Source organism: Danio rerio, chromosome 11 (assembly GCF_052040795.2).
Source record: "Danio rerio strain M-AB ecotype USA chromosome 11, GRCz13ab, whole genome shotgun sequence".
NCBI classification, from domain to species: Eukaryota; Metazoa; Chordata; class Actinopteri; order Cypriniformes; family Danionidae; genus Danio; species Danio rerio.
This window is the reverse complement of record NC_141031.1, coordinates 24,831,764-24,849,395: the sequence shown is the minus strand read 5'-3', so window position 1 is coordinate 24,849,395 and position 17,632 is coordinate 24,831,764. Positions and strand designations below refer to the sequence as shown.

Genomic DNA, 17,632 nt, shown 5'->3' with positions numbered 1-17,632 from the left:
TTGAAGCAGTTGATGCAGATTTGTCAGTTGCACATCTATGATGTGAATCTCCCATTTCACCACATCTGAAAGGTACTCGACTGGATTGATATCTGTCGACTGTGTTGCCCGTTTGAGTACAGTGAACTCACTGTCGTGCTCAAGAAACCAGTCTGAGATGATTTGTGCTTTATGTCTTTATGGCATTATCCTGCTGAAAGTAGCCATCAGAAAATGGGTACACTGTGGTCATAAAGGGATGGATATGGTCAGCAACAATACTAAGGTAAGCTGTGGCCTTAAGACAATGTTCAAATGGTACTAATAGGCCCAAAGTGTGCCAAAAAATATCCCCCACACCATTGCACCACCACAACCAGCCTGTTAATACAAGGCAGGATGAATTCATACTTTCATGTTTTTAATGCCAAAATCTGACCCCATCCGAATGTCACAGCAGAAATCGAGACTCGTCAGACCAAATTGTCTGTGCGAATTGTAGCCTCAGTTTCCTGTTGAAAGACCCCGGTGTGGTCTTTTGTTGCTGTAGCCCATCTGCCTCAAGATTCCACATATTGTGCGTTCAGAGATGCTCTTTTGCATACCTTGGTTATAACAAGTAGTTATTTAAGAGGTACTGTTGCCTTTTTATCAGCTCAAACCAGTCTGGCCAACCTTCTCTGACCTCTGGCATCAACAAGGCATTTGCACCCACACTGCCATTCACTGGATATTTTCTCTTTTTCAGACCATTTTCTGTAAACCCTGTTGTGCGTGAAAATCCCAGTAGATCAGCAGTTTCTGAAATACTCCACCAACCATGCCACATACAAAGTCACTTAAATCATCTTTCTTCTCCATTCTGATGCTCGGTTTGAACTGCAGCAGATCGTCTTGACCATGTCTACATGCTTAAATGCATTGAGCAGCTGCCATGTGACTGGCTTAAACTAACTCAAAGTTAAAATGTGGTCTATAGAACTATAATAAATATTTTGCATTAAAAAAAGTTACAACACAAGGTCATAGAAGTATATGTAAAAACCTGTAAATAAACTAAAATTGTATGTTTTTTATATTTATTTATTTATTAATTTACGCAGCTTGTCCAAACACAGGGCATCTTATGGGATTTTTCAAGACTGTTCCAGCAAGCAGTCTTCAAAATGCTCCTGATTAATCAAATAACATCTTTACTTAAAGTTAGACTTAATTAAAACAGCGTGACGCAAGTTATTTTGTCAAGGAACATAGAAGCATGTTTCCTCTAACTTAATTGCACTTGCAAAGCTGTCTGGGTAAAAGACCTTAATGGGAAAGTGTTGTCAGAGATCATGTTAGAATATTGTCCTTTTCTCCGGCACTTCTGTACAGTCAGCTGTGCACTACAAGCCTGACTGCACAAATGACTTCAGACATAAGCCGACCACACGCTTCGGGGTGCTCCATTTTAATTTAATTACATGCAAAAGAAAAAAAGGCAGCAACAAAAAATCTTGAGATTTAGCAGCAAAACAAAAATGACATGATGGGGTGGAACCAAATTTATTTTCCTTTCAATCTGCTGCAACAGAGGACCAGCTGAAAAAAATTCCCAGGGCTAAATGCCTGAGATACTCTAACGTCAGGGTGGTCTACTTTAGGCTGGCTAGTCAAATTGTGTACCAGTTTGTACACTCCATTCACACAAGGCCAAGAGAATAGTCATGGAATTTCTCGACTGGTTTCTTTTGTATTTGTTTTCTAAAATTAAACATTTAGCATCCGTTCACTGTCAGTTTTTGATCCCTCTTTTATGTTTCGCCTTTAAATGAGCAGACTGTAATATAAAATCCAGCGCATATCAGGGATTGCTGCATGTACTCTATCAGCAAGTGTGTAATGCTTTTACTGTTTACTTGTGAATGGGCAGACTCCATATATTTACAATTGAATTATGCCAATATTAAATAATTTAGTATATTAAATAGCTCAATCATGATAAAAATATGCACAATATTGATATTTTGATAAATATGCACAATATTGATAAAATATGCACAACATTAATATTATGCACAATATTATTTTTTACGCAAATTAAGCAATCTTGGGGTACAATAAAAATGTATTTTTAATTAATAAGGTGATTTAGGGGCATATAAAACAAAACTATGTAATTTACGTGAATTCAATAGGTGCACATGCTTGCTTTTATATTATTGCTGCTAAACAGAATATACACAGAAAACATAATAACTGCAAAATGATGCTTGCTTAAATTAAAAACTATGCTCAGAATTGATTTAAAAGAAAATACCAATGCATTTGAAAAATAGAATTGAAGCACAATCAAACTTTTTTCACCAAAGCTCTAATCCATTGTTTCCCAAACATATTTCTAAAGAACCTGTTGACCTGTTGCACAAGAAAAAAGGATTGAACACATGAAGAAAGGAAGGTATAAGAAGCATGAAAAGCTCAGACAGCAGCAGAAATCTGTCAGTAGTTATTCAGCAACTCTGCCCCTTGTCAGTGTAAATGAATATCAGCTGCTTTAGTCCCAATTTCGGCATTACCAATATGATGAAAAAATTTCGGCAAAACAATGATCCCAAACACAACCAAAGAAAATCTCAAATGTATTCAATTCCATTCTCCAACAAAGGCTCATTCTGAAAACGTATCCCTAAAGACATTTCTGGAGATCCCAAATTATATAGCCAGAGCTATGTATGTCTGTATTTTGTCTTTAAACTGAACGCTTGGGGGCGGTATGATGCTGTTCCTTTTTGACCTTACCAGCTGACCAGTTACCTCTGTATGGACAGCTTTGCCACTGTTACCAGTTTGTCCAGTAAGCTCACAATGTACGTCGGCAGACATGAAATGCAGAGAGGAGTTGACCATGACAAAGGGGTTCGATTCCGGCAAAAAATGGTTCCAGAAAGTGGGTAAGACAAAAACAGAAGCTAAAAAATAAAACAAACAAGTAAATAAGAGGGTGAGGATGTGGTAAAATCTAATAACGTAAAAATCAAAAAATCTAAAAAACGTTATAACAATCTAGTGGGGGCTTTCAGTCAGTCAGTTAACAGCGGCCTTACGCTATTTACGCGAAAACAGCAGGCACGAATGGCACTCACAAGAGAAATTTGAGATCTCAAAAAGCGTACACAGCGCCTGGTGGATTGCCGAAACCAAAAACTACAAAAAACAAAAAGCTCCTGAAATGTATTTGCCACTCTCCAGAAATGTATATAGCGGTACATTTTCAGAGTAAGCCTGGGTTGCCATCCTCCATACAAAAGACATCTTCAAGCTGTCATTATTAAATAAGCCTCTTACAAAACATTAAATACATTTCAGTAGTTCAGTATCATCTACTTGTGTCATATTGTTATTACACATAATTAACACATTTTTGTTTCGTTAACAAACAAAATGTTTTGTTTTGTTGGGTTTTATTTGTATGTTTGGATTTTTTTCTTACCAAAATCATTGTCAATTTCATGTCAACAGCTCCTTATGAAATATATATTTCAGAAAAAAAAATCCTGATGTGTTCAAAATTATTTTAGATGCAGTATACAGTACACTTGTGTGTGAAGAAGCTTGATGAAACATTAGTAAATGTAAACCACTGAAATTAAAGAGTGTCTGTTTGTCCAAGACAAAGAAACAAAGTGAAACGTGTGCATGTGAGGTTAAATCAACAAATCGCCTGCAGCTGCTGTGGGAGGGTCCGGCAGCTCAGAGGTGTCATGCTGGAGATTACGGCAGCTGCCAAAAGCCATGTGATGCTGTTTTCACACCTGTGCTGGCACCATACCAGTCTGCAATAGTGTGTGAGGAAGGATACTTGAGTTCAAGCAAACAAAGCCGGTACTGTTCCTTTCTCAAATTATAAACAAAATTAAACAGCATTTTTTTGTGAGGGGATTTGGCGAAAGCTAATTATCAGTTATCCCAGTAAAGAGAACAGCAGTGGCATTTTCTGCATCATTGTCTCAGCTGTCTAAAATTAAACTGTCTGCTGGGTCGCACTGTTCTCTGGGAGTAGAGTGTACATTTTCAGAGACTCTGCAAAACTGAGACATCCTCCAATGAGAGCAGTGATGAGAAAATAGCATCTATTGATCAGGCTCATCTATCACTGAGAGCTGGGGAATGCTGAGTCGCTCAATGACGGGAGAAGAAGAGAAGTTTTGCTGTTAGCCAAGTACAGCAAACATTATTTCAGGGGTTAACAGGACAAGAGCTGTTCCATGGCCTGATGTTTTGATGAGACCATTAAAATCATGAAAGCAGTATTGGGTGTAAAGATTAAGAATGATCATCTCTTTCATTGAATTTTAAGTGTTTTAGAGTCAACCATGTTACACCTGTGGTGTTTCTGGTTAAAAGTGATGGCCATAGGAAATGAATGGGTATACAGACTACACTCATCTATCAGAAAACATCCCCATATACTGTACACCACCCCAACTAACTTACTATTTGTATTTTCACTGCAGTTATTTTATGTCTAATTCTTTAAATTCATGTTAAACATTACTTTGAGATGTTGTTCACAGCTAAATCATTTGGTTTTAAAAAATGTTAAAATATTTTTAATATTTTAAATGGACCGGTCAGTTTTAACCTGGAATACTAAACAGGAAGAACCTGGAAAACGACAGGAGGGTTAATAAAAAAATTCATTTTCGTGTCGGCTTAGTCCCTTTTATAATCTGGGGTCGCCACAGCGGAATGAACCGCGAACTTATCCAGCAAGTTGTTACGCAGTGGATGCCCTTCCAGCCGCAACCCATCTCTGGGAAACATCCACACACACATGCACTAAGGACAATTAAGCCTACCCAATTCACCTGTACCGCATGTCTTTGGACTGTGGCGGAAACTTGAGCACCCGGAGGAAACCCACGCGAATGCAGAAAGAACATGCAAACTCCACACAGAAACGCCAACTGAGCCAAGGCTCGAACCAGCGACCCAGCGACCTTCTTGCTGTGAGGCGACAGCACTACCTACTGCGCCACTGCTTCACCCTATTAAAGAATTCAGAATATTTAACTAATATTACAGTATTAATTATTATTATTATTTTACAGTATATTTATATATCATTGAATGTCTAGTTCAAATGCTGGCTCTTTCCATTGAAATGTCAAAATTCGAAGCCTTTAATCATCAAATGTCATGAAAGAGATACAAACGAGACCACTGTAGTGACAATTAGAAAAGAAACATATTCTAATACGCTTTAAATTGAATTGTGGGAAAAAACATCCAAAACCAGCTGTCATCAGATACACAACCACAAGAAAATTTAAAATACTGAATATCCAGTTTCAACTGTCACAGGCACAACATGACAGAGAACATTTCAGACACACAGCGCCACAGATCATGCAAACCCTGCTAGGACAATAAAATGCATCCCTTTTACTATTATTTAGTAAAGCTTATTATTTGATGTCTTCTTTGCACAACTGCTTGGTGGACAAATAAAAAAAGCAATCCTACACTTGACCTCCATTCTACATGAGTGAGCAGATGAGTCAGGATTTAACTGCTCAACTCAAGAACCATCTCCACATGCCAGTTCCCCTCAACATCACCCAGATAAACAGCGGGCAGAGCTCCTCCTTCAGCTGACAGAGACAGACTGGCATTTCTCCTCGCTCAGTGCGTGGCATTCGGCCAGTTCACCAGCCCTTCTTCCATGAATGGACAAACGCGCTTGACCGACAGCGCTGCTGAGAAGCCAACATCCTTGATAGACTATAATTCAGGAGCGAGGAGGAAGCTAACTCTGCACTGCAAAGCCCATGAGCCCACAGGACACATTTTTCAGTCAGCTGTCCTCACCAGTTGTATTTAAGATGACTCTGCAGGATGAACCCAGCATCCGCCTTTTTTCAATGTCCCATGATGCTTTGCGTTAATTATGAGCGTAGCTTCCGATAAATTGCAAACAATCAGTCTAGTGCGAAAAAAGATAAAACTGTACAATGAGGTTATTTTCTATACAGTTTATCAATTAAATAGGAAAAGGAAACATATCTGAATTAACAAATTACTAGTGATGGGATTTTCAGATCATTTTACTAACTCGGACCTTTGACTCTCGTTCATTCAAATGAACAAACCTTTTTTTGAGTAATTAGGTTAATTTTGCTCAATTTGCCAAAATAGTATTAAAATGTTACGAGTTGCTTCCAAACACATCTACAACTAGGCCAAACGTTGATCACACTACAAACAAATCATAACTAAAATGCTATAAGAAAGAGAAAATAATCATTCATTCTTTACCTAGGTCTTTTGTCGATTAGCTCAGCTGACCTCTTCTAACATGTCTTTAAATTTGAGTCTTTCATTCACATGACACAGACAGTCCCTTATAAGCTTAACCAATGCACAGTCTAAGCCGAAAGGACCCATGATTAGTTAACCTTTTTTGTCATCATCACATGACAGTATGTAAAGAGAAGACTCAAAACCGAGGACTCGAAATAAATAGATCAAATCTTTTTCCGACCCTGACTGCATTTGACTGGCTTCTGTCTTTTTCATGTGATGAACGAATAACTCAAACTGAGGACTCGACAAATGGATCAAATCTTTATCTGGCTCTGACTGCATATGGTTGGCTTATGTCTTTAACGTGATGAACAAACGACTCAAACTTGATAGGAATGAACTAATTTTCTACCCCACCCAGAGGCAGACTTAACCAATAAGCGAGGTAACCATCGGTTTAGTGCCTCGGGGATTCGGAGGGCCCTGAACAATGCCAAAAAGCCTATACATTGTATTAATCCTAGCTTTTTCATACAATTTCTATCATATGTTGTAAAATCTGTCTATAATCATTACGATTTTAACATTATTACTTCTTTTCAAAACCAGGGGACCCATGAACAGCCTAGTGGAACGTTTCTTCTGTACTGCACATGCAAATATTGAAATCTAATCACTAATATTTTATTGTATTTCATTTTACATTAAGAAGACAAAGTGTCCACTTAAAACACATATTTTAATATGCAGTTGATTTACAGAAAAAAAAGAAAGAATCTACAAAGAGAAAAAGATATCTATAGAGAAAAAGATTGTTTTGAGTTTCAATGCTAGGGCCCCATACCTGCAGTTGCTTAGGGCCCCTGACCTCACCTGCACAAATGTGCGCATGTGCAAATGAATTAATTACTTCCTGAGGAGGACTTATCCTTCTTGAGACACATAAAGGTTTAAAGTAAACTAATTGTTCAAGAATGACCCATCAATTCAGCAGACCACAAGTAAGCACAAAAACTCCAGAAAACTCCAAATGACTCCTACTGCTGCAATATTATGGATATGTTGAATATACAATATTGAATGAATATAGAAAATACAAAGCAAAATAATTAAAAGGTAAGCTTTGGGCACAGATTTAGGCCATGTCCACACGTATAGAGTTTTTACCACCTTAATTTAAAGAAAAAAATCTCTGTCCTCATGAAAACCCAAAAAATGAACTGTTTTGTCAAGGGCATCTCGAATCAATGTGCAGTGATAAATCCTCAGAATAAATCGGTGTTGGCAAATCAGAATGGAGAAAACAGCATGCACACTAAAGTCATGGGTAAAAACTTCAATTTTAGAAAATTGTCACCCTGACCAGAGTTTTCAGAAAGTTTCGATTTTAGTCACCTGACAATGCATTTACATGTGAACGGACAGTAAAACCGCCTAGAAAAAAAACAGTGGTTTTCGAAATACCCATGTTCATGTGGACAGGGCCTTACTTGTGATACTAATATCATGTTAAATACCATGTTAAAAAGTTCATGCCAGATAAACAAAGACAAACATACCTGTCACTCCATTTTTACTGTACAGTATATGGTTAATTTGTAGCACAACCTCATTATCTGAAATGATTTGTTTAATTTCTTTCAAACAGAAGATCCCCAAAACAGAAGTGCAATCCATCATTTGAAATGCAGTCAAATTCAAAAAAATGTGGACAGTGTTTATGCATTTTCACCACCATCAAAATGATCATCCCGTGTACACTCATAATCAATAACACAGTGGCAATGAATTTTCAAGGCTTAACCAAAAGCATAAAAGCACATGATTTGTGTTTGAAAACCTTACTCATACTTGCTGCTGAACAGCAATTACAGACCACCAAAACAGAAGTGATCAACCATGGCAAGGTATAATTAGCTTTATACACTATGGACAGAAAGAAAGGTGGAGTGCACTAAATGACTATCAATGAAACAGTCTACTGCTTCTACAGCAGTCTGTGAAACTACAACACTGAAAACATGAACTTATTAATTGAATCATGAAGCGACAAAATTTACTAACGATGAAATGAACGTGGGAATGTGTGCAGCTCCACGCCAACTTCATGGCTGGCGTACGCACATTTTTTGAGCGTGTCTGTTTTATTTCCATTCGCGACTCCTAGAGGCAGTAGTGTTAAATTGCACTCTACAAAGTGTCTTCTCAGCTGAATGAGAAGGGTTCATCCGAATGTCTAGTATATAAGGTTTCCGTACCATACAGTTGACCATCCAAACATTAAAGCGCAATTTGCAGTGTTTGCCAGTTTTCCCAATGTAATCGGAGCAATCTACTGCACTCACATTGCTATAAAGGCACAATCTGAGGATGTATTTGCACACGTGAATCAGAAACATTTCCATGCAATAAATGTGCAAATAAAATATGATGCACAGACTTATTAATGATTCCTACTTGTCTTCCTCATGATGATGAAGAGTATAGGCAAAATCTGATATGTAGCGGGGAAAAAAAAGAGAAAGTTCATCAGACGCTGGATTCGAACCGAGTTCATGCTTGAACGTGTGAAAACATATTGCCATGCATTTATCTCAGGTCTACCTCCGAAAGGAGCACCTCCAGTTCACATTCTGTTCAAAGTTTCTCTTTTTGCTTGCTTCTGCCATTGCTTTTTCGTTGGGTTTTGCCAAAGTAGAGTCATTAGCATATTCATACAGGGGAAGAGGCAGGGAGGGGTTTTGCGCTCGTGCATGTTGCGTTCAGTTTTATGTTCATTCAGATGTACAAAGAATATGTGTGGGATTCAGCACATTTACACCTTTGTGCGTATGTAATGTTTTAGTATGATTTCCACGCAAGTCTTCATACATGAGGTCCCAGATGTTTTAGCATCATGATTTACGTTATACGTATAGATTTAAAGGGTTTATGTCATTCTAAACCCCTCTGATCGTCTTTGGAACACAAATTAAAGCTGCAGTATGTATGTTTGACACCCAGAGGTTGAACTAGGTATTGCACACCTGGTTCAAAACAAACACAAGTGCAGGTTGACAGATTGACAACAACAACAGTAGTGTGCCTGACTGTCGAGTCTAAAGGCTGATTAAAACCATGTTCTAAATAAAAGCAACAGCACCCGATAGAAGAAATATTTTCCATATTAAAAAGAGTTTTTGTTCCAACCAGAAATTTATATTTTATAAATGGCTTGTATTTCTTGTAGCTGAACAACAAAAAACTGACAATGATCACCTCAGGTACACCTCATGTGCTTTTTTTAGTATTAAATGTTAATGTGAGTTTGAATGCCATTTTACATGACATGTATTGCCACTAGTGAAAAGAGCGGCAGATTCACCTTAATAAAATAAACCATTTGAAATGGAACTTCAGTGCAAGCCAACACAAATCAGTGATTCAGCATCTACTATTATAATGTTAAAGAGGTTTATTATGTATTATTTAGATTATAAACCTTACTATTTTATTGGAGTGCAGTAAATGCACATATACTGTGCTTGGCTGTATTTAAATTTCTGTCATGTTTTGTCTGGTGCAAACAGCTCAACTGCTTATCGCATCAAATCTCGTCATGTAGCATGTTGTTAGAACATGGGGTTACAATGTATCCTGCTCACTTAAAGTTTATGCTCATAACGTTTATATTATTTGCTAATAAATAACCACCTAAAGTGGAACTCTGAATCTGTGTCTGATTTGGAGTCTGCTAATGTCCACCGGAGGTCGCATTTCAGTCACGGATGAATGTGTACTTTGAGAGCTTTTCTGACTGAATGAATAAAATATGCTGTCTTCAACAAAGGCAAAACGCCTGAAATATAATTAGCTAAACTGCCATTGGGTGGGTTACAGTAGATGACCAAAACATAGACATTCTGGCACGTAACGGACATTTTCAAAGCTTAGCTTGTTTCTTAAATATCTGCAGACATATGATGTAATTTCTATGCTTTAGAATAGTCAAAACTTACGTACAGCTTCCATAAAGCACCTCTAACATAATTTACATGAAACCCTAAAGCTCCTTCATATTCCATAGACAGCAATGTTTTTTTCTCATTCAAAGCCAGAATAATTTGGAAAATATCCTCTTTAAAACAGAACCTGTGGCTTTTGTTCAGACCAATCTTATGTACGACACAAAAGAAAGCTATTTTCAAGAAAGCTGAAAATCTGTAACCATCGACTTACATGGAAAAAACAAATACTACGAAAGTCAATGGTTACAGGTTTTTTCAAAATATTTCCTTTTGTGTTTAACAGAAGAAAGAAACTAATAAACATTTAAAACAAATAAGGGTGAGTAAATGTTAATTTATTGCCTGAACTATGCCTTTAAGCTTTTCATTATTACATACATCATCTTAGTTACCCCGTAACTTCGGGGGGGGAATAATAATAAAACAAATAAAACACAGAAAATGCATGAAGACGACAAGGTTTAAAGCTTGCCAGGTCAAGAAAGTGCCAAGTTTGCATGTCATTTGAGGATAACACTATACAGGCAGTAAGTTAAATCAGGGGTTTTAAATGTAAACGTTGGCTGTAAACTAGATTAATTGGCCTCTTAGCAACAGTCTCACATGCATCAGAGCATCAGATGAAAGCAGGCATTTTGCTTTGAACAGTCATAGACATGCAAGCACCAAGAGAGGAAGTCCAATTTTCTCCAGAGACAGAACGGTGAGGCCTCTATCAACTACAAAACCAGTCCCTGTGTCTGTTCACAGGGTTCAGTCACCTCCTTTTTAAAACTCGTTTGCATGTAATGAAGTCTTAAAAATCCCCCACAGGCAGAGAAGTCTTGAAGATTCATATTATCCCACCTATTAAGGGTTGAGATGAGCTGGGTGACGTAAATGGACAAGTAAGCTGCTTTTGCATCACTTTGTGTGAGGACGAAATTAAAGAGAGGGTGATGGAGGGATGATTGAGGCAGGATACTCAGATAAATCGATAAATATCACTTGTGTCCTTGGCGAATGACCAAAAAAGCAATGTAATACAGAGAATGATACTCTGTGCATACAGCCCACTTTTATATACAGTTGAAGACAGTTAATTTATATACAGTTGAAGAATTAACACCCCCTTTGATTTTTTTTCTTTCTTTTTAAAAAATTTTCCCAAATGATATTTAACAGAGCAAGGAAATTTTCATAGTATGCCTCATAATATTTTTTCTTCTGGAGAAAGTCTTATTTGTTTTATTTCAGCTAGAATAAAAGCAGTTTTTAATTTTCTAAAAATCATTTAAGGTCAATATTATTATTTAAGTTATACAATAACTTGCCTAATTACCCTAACCTGCCTAGTTAACTTAATTAACCTAGTTAAGCCCTTAGATTTCACTTTAAGCTGTTTAGAAGTGTCTTGAAAAATATCTAGGCAAATATTGTTTACTGTCATCATGGCTAAAACAAAGATAAAATAAAAAAATCAGTTATTAGAAATGAGTTATTAAAACTATTATGTTTAGAAATGTGTTGAAAAAATCTTCTCTCCATTAAAATTGGGAAAAATAAATAAACCGGTGGGCTAATAATTCTGACTTCAAATGTATGTTTTGCATAAAGGCAAGGCTTTTATATAAAATTGTAACCTTGTTGCCACTGACATTTCTGGGGCACAAGAAATTTAAGTCAATGATGCACCTTTGTGAAAACAAGCATTTACCGGGTGCCATCAGCTCCTCAATGCGTGCCCTATAATTGTGTGGATTCCAGAAAGTGCAGCTCAGAACACATCCAAAATGAATAATAGATCACTTTTAGCTATTCTGCCGAAACTGCTCATTTGGAAACTGCTCAGCATTTCTTCTGAGAATATTTGGTTCACAGAACCACATTTGCAAAACATTTGCTCAATACTAGTGGATGTTTGAAGTGGCAATTCAGTATGTAAGACTTTTCATTAACTGTTGTGTTATTGCTGATGTCTGAACAGTTTGTAACAAACCTTCCATTCTATGTTGTCTGAAAGCTAGTAGACTAGACAGATTTTCTTACAGTATGTACACTAGTACTGGTCAAAAGTTTGGGGTCAGTGGGATTTTTAAAGGTTTTTAAAATAAGCTTATACTGCCCACGAAGGCTGCATTTATTTCATCAAATATATGGTACACATTGTAAATTATTATTGCATTATAAAATAACTGTTCAAAAGTAGCTTTAAATTTTATTTAATCATTCATTCCAGTGATTTTAATAATGAATTTTCTGTTTCTTTACTCTAGTCTTCAGAGTCACATGATCCTTCAGAAATCACTCTAATATTAATTATTATTGTTATTATTAATAATATTATTAATGGTAATAATAGCAATAAAAGCAGTAATGACTAGAATAATAATTTCATTTGAAACTGCATACAATGAGTATTAAATAAATTATTAATAAGTATTTAACAATTTAACATTTCTTTTACATGTAATAAATGCCGCCTTGATTAAAAGAATCATTATATTTAATGTTTTTTTAGCAGATACAATATTGAAGATTATGCAGCAAATGCCCAATAAAAAGCATTGCATGCAGCTGAGATTGCACTGCACCGTGTCTGCAGCCAGAACCCTCTCTGAAAATGAAGATGTACTGTAATGTCAATGTGCCACAGAAAGAATTGGGATTCGTTTAAACTGTAATCTCACACAGTTGTTATTAACATTTGAAGTGAATCAAAATTTACTTCATCAAAGTCGACTAAAAATTATTGAACACCACCCATTCTAATATTTTGGAACCAATTTTGGAAAAATTATTATCATTTTAAATGTTGACTACTGTATATATTTTATAGTCTCAAATATACTTCATAGTAAAATGAACTGTGCAAATGTTATGTGCCTAATCTGTCAGAGTGTGAATTGATGAATCGAAGAGCTTGAGCAAACACATCCACACAGCTATGATCAGATCATTTCTTGACATTTTTTTTTTTTGAGTGTTAATTTAACTAAGAATGATCACATCACATATGTGTATATCCATCTAAATATTGCTCTTAGTATTGTGGACAGCAGCTTGATGTTTAAAAATGTTCATGACTCATCTTACACTCAGGGGCATACCCAAATGTTTGTCCAAGAAAAATGTTGTCTAGAATGACATCATTGACATTGTTTATTATAACTGTAGTGATTTTCCTCAGTTAAAAAATCATTAGCTATACCTCTTCTTGTATTTTCATGAAAAAAAAAAATTCAAATAACTTTAAAAAGATCCTATGGGGAAAATGTGGCTGGCACGGTGGCTCAGTAGTTAGCGATGTCGCCTCACAGCAAGAAGGTTACTGGTTTGAGCCCCAGGTGGGTCAGTTGGCATTTCTGTATGGAGTTTGCATGTTCTTTCATGTTGGTGTGGGTTTCCCCTGGGTGCTCTGGTTTCATCCACAGTCCAAAGACATGCGCTATAGGTGAATTGGGTAAGCTAAATCGTCATTTATGTATGCGTGCATGTCCTGGTCCTCATTGGGGGTTGAGCGTCGGGCTAATGACCCACCTTATAAAAATTAGACATTACAAAACACCAACATAGTGTGTCTAAATATCAAACTTGATATAAACAGCCCTGAGAGTAATAAAGTATGGGGAAAAATGTATTCAAAATATTTATATATACATATGTACTTCCAGAACCAAGGCTGTTATTTACAAAAAGGAGCAAGTGCTTCAACACACCCAATCTCATCTTACTGTTGCAACAGGAAATACTGTACATCAAGAACAAAAACACACAGCAAGCATTATCACTGGATCTTTAAGCACAACTGTGGGCTGAAAAATTACTTTTTGAACCTACTTGACTGATCCATTAGTAACCATACTTTCTCTTGAAATAACATTTCAATGACACTGCGCTTTATATAACAAAAGGAACACTAAAATGATCTTCTTGCGCTGATTGAACATCTCATACTTGAGCAATAAAGCATAAACTTCAAGTCATTACGCAACTTCCTGTGCACCTGTGTCAGGTGTGTGCATTTACCTGTGGTAAGGCGGAGTTGAGCTGTCTCTGAAGCACATCCCTCTCGTGAAGCACATCCTGGAGTTTGGTCTGCGACTGGATGAGGGTCTCCTGCGTCTCCCGTAAAGACTCCAGCAGCTTATCTCTCTCATCCAACATATTCACCATCAGCTGTTCAAAATTAGACTCGGCATCCGTGCCATTCTGGGAGCCTCTCTGGGAACTCACCGAGTCCCCCTCATTTATGGTTGGCATCACTTCGCACATCATATTGCTTGGTGTACTACAAAGTCTAAATCAAATTAGAAATTACTTTGAATTTTTTTTTTATTTTGTAAATTCAAGATTGAGATGCACTACTGATATCTAGTGCCATTTAAATGCACATCAAACATGTCCATGTGTTTTAAAACGCACATGCATCCTTTCATTTGACTAATTGCATCCCTCACACACCTTGACCTCTCTGGTCCATGAGTGTCGGCCTCTTCCGTTCTGACATTTTCCACCTAGTTTGACTTGGAACTCAATACATTTCGCTGCACGCCCATCACAGCGCTCGCCACATACATATTCCGATTGGAGTTGATTAAACCTCGCCTTAACATCCACCAGTTGCCATTAACCTTTCAGAAATCGGTGAAATTCGCGTCTGCCGCATCCTCCGGAACCCTCAGCCACCACCACCACCATCATCATCATCATCTCGGTGCACGGCGAGCCGAGCCGAAGCGCTCCTCCCTCTACGAGCTCATTCCCCGCTTACAACACAGCGATTATTCCGCTATCTCCACAAACATCCGAGCATGTTTTAAAACATAAACGCACCGACGCCTTGGGTGGACGTCGAGGTTGAATGCCTCCCACGTCGTCGGCGAAGATTATATCCACCCGGCGTGGCTCTGGAAAGCTCGTGCAAACAGCGTAAAATCGGAGTTCCTCACATCAGCACCACGCGACTACATGACTGTCATGCACGAGACGCCAGTGTAAGAAATGGTGTCACGCGCAGCGCCCTCTGGTGGAAGGCAGGTGCATAGAAATGTTTTGAGTTTTTTTTAAGCTAAACCACACAAAAAAGCATCCATCTTTTTTAATCATTACTTTTGAAAGAAGTCTCATCAACGCATTTACTTGTTCAATTATATTTTAAAATATATTTATTTATTTATATTTAGATATTTTTATGTTATGTTTATAAGTTCAATTTATATTTAAATAGATATACACACACATTCACCCACCCACATTATATATATATATATATATATATATATATATATATATATATATATATATATATATATATATATATATATATATATATATATATATATATATATATATATATATATATATATATATATATATATGTGTGTGTGTGTGTGTGTGTGTGTGTGTGTGTGTGTGTGTGTGTGTGTGTGTGTGTGTGTATGAATAATTATATTAATTATTTATTATTAAATTTTATTATTCATTATTTAATTTTTTAAATTTAGTCCTGTAATTCAAAGCTAATTTTAAACATTGTTATAATTTTGGACTTCAGTGTCACACAATGCTTCAGAAACCATTCTAATATGATGGGTTAATGAGATAATAGAGTATAATATGATGAGATAATAGAGTTGCTTTTTAATAAAATGATTGTAATTATGGTAATCATGGTTTCTGGACACAAAAAATAAAATAAGGATACACAAGCACAACTATTTTCATTGATGTTAATCAGATTTTCTTTAACCCTTTTTTGAAAAGTCAATTTTAACAAATATTTAAATTGTTAAATGCAGGCGGCGCAGTGGGTAGCATGTTCGCCTCACAGCAAGAAGCTCGCTGGTTCGAGCCTCGGCTTGGTCAGTTGGCGTTTCTGTGTGAAGTTTACATGTTCTTCTGGTGTAATTGTGGCTTTCCCTCACAATTTCTATGACATGGGGTATAGGTGAATTGGGTAAGCTAAAATTGTCTGTAGTGTATGTGTGTGTATGGATGTTTCCCAGTGATGGGTTGCGGCTGTAAGGGTGTAAAACATATGCTGGATAAGTTGGTGGTTCATTCCGCTGTGACCACCCCGGATTAATAAAGGGACTAAGCCAAAAAGAAAATGAATGAATGAATGAATGGTAAATGCACATAATAAACATTTTTAACTGAAATGATGTGCCACAATGTTGCTGTATTTTATTTATTTGATTGTTTGTTTATTTATTTATTTATTCTAACAAAAACATGTTGAGTAGAGGGGAAAGCTAAAATAGCAGAAAAATGCTTAAAAATATACAAAATAGTTTAGGTAAGCCAGAACTGAATTTGTTTACTATGTGCATATTAATAGAAAGCAATTAGGAAATGTCTGAATAAAATGTTGCTACATGACTTCTTGTTTCTTTCATGTTAAACAGGGGTCTCAAACGCAAGCCTAATGGCTTCTGGTTAACTGTCATCCCATACAAAATCGCTGCGTTTAAGATCTGATTTCTTAAAAAAAAAAAAAAAAAACAGGGATCTACACTGTCTGGCTGAGATACGATATAAAGTGGGTATCAGACAAAACAAGAAGCACTGCATTAAATTATATTTTTCCACCCCATGTCTTTAAAATTTATTTTACCCCAGTATTTTCAATGGAATTTCTGTGCTAGCCTGCGGATATTGACAGCGGCTGCATTTTTTGTCTCTCTTTATACTTTAACAACTAAATGGATGCTTACGTCTATTTACCTGAATATATTTAACATCGATGCTGTAAAAGAAACCTTATGGAAGTGAAAATAGTCACATAAAGCTCTCACCAGAACTTCATCTTTAGCTGAAAACATTTGCTGTACATATAGCCCATTCCTAGAGGGCCGCAGATCTGCATAGTTTCGCTCCAACCACCTCCAACTCACAGCTGCTCAATAGTAGCAGTAGTCTTGAACACCTTGATCAGTTAGATCAGCTGTGTTTGTTTAGGGTTGGAGCAAAACTGCAGAGCCGTGGCCCTCCAGGAATACAGTTTGAGACCTTAATTTTGAATTTTTATTTGGCTTTGTCAGATGTCATTATGATGAACTATCTTTCGATGCCTTCCATGAATTTTTGTAGAAATGCAGATGTCATTTTTAATACAAGGTCAAAGAATAACAAAAAACATCAAAAGCGATGGAAATATGAATTTTCTGAAGGCTCAATCTCCTTTTTACTCTTTAAAGATTGTCTTATATAGGCTGTTTATTATTTATATAATTCTTTGTACTCCGAGACACACAAATCAAAACTAACAGCTGAGATTACGTCATTGTTTGTCGTTTTCAAATATATATATATATTTTCTCTGAGGTCTGGAGTTATGAATATACAGCGTCTGATTGGAAGAAGCTCCTCACATA

At 36.6% G+C, this 17,632-nt stretch overlaps 1 protein-coding gene and 1 long non-coding RNA gene across 30 annotated transcripts in view; one reads left to right on the top strand and one right to left on the bottom strand.

Moving 5' to 3' along the window:
• LOC147841783 (uncharacterized) overlaps window positions 1–11,824 on the top strand; it is a 751,871-nt gene extending 740,047 nt beyond the window's left edge. The window contains exon 2 of the long non-coding RNA XR_015502597.1: window positions 8,866–11,824. This is a non-coding gene — a long non-coding RNA (uncharacterized LOC147841783). The remainder of the gene's footprint in view (window positions 1–8,865) is intronic.
• Window positions 1–15,230, bottom strand: part of ppfia4 (PTPRF interacting protein alpha 4) — a 204,800-nt gene extending 189,570 nt beyond the window's left edge. For 22 of the 29 annotated variants that reach the window (XM_087271635.1, XM_087271637.1, XM_087271639.1 and 19 more), the window contains exon 1: window positions 14,283–15,230. In XM_087271635.1, coding sequence (XP_087127761.1) covers window positions 14,283–14,531 — 249 coding nt within the window. In that variant the 5' untranslated portion in view covers window positions 14,532–15,230. 29 annotated transcript variants of the gene reach the window in all.
• Between the last annotated feature and the right edge of the window lie 2,402 nt (window positions 15,231–17,632).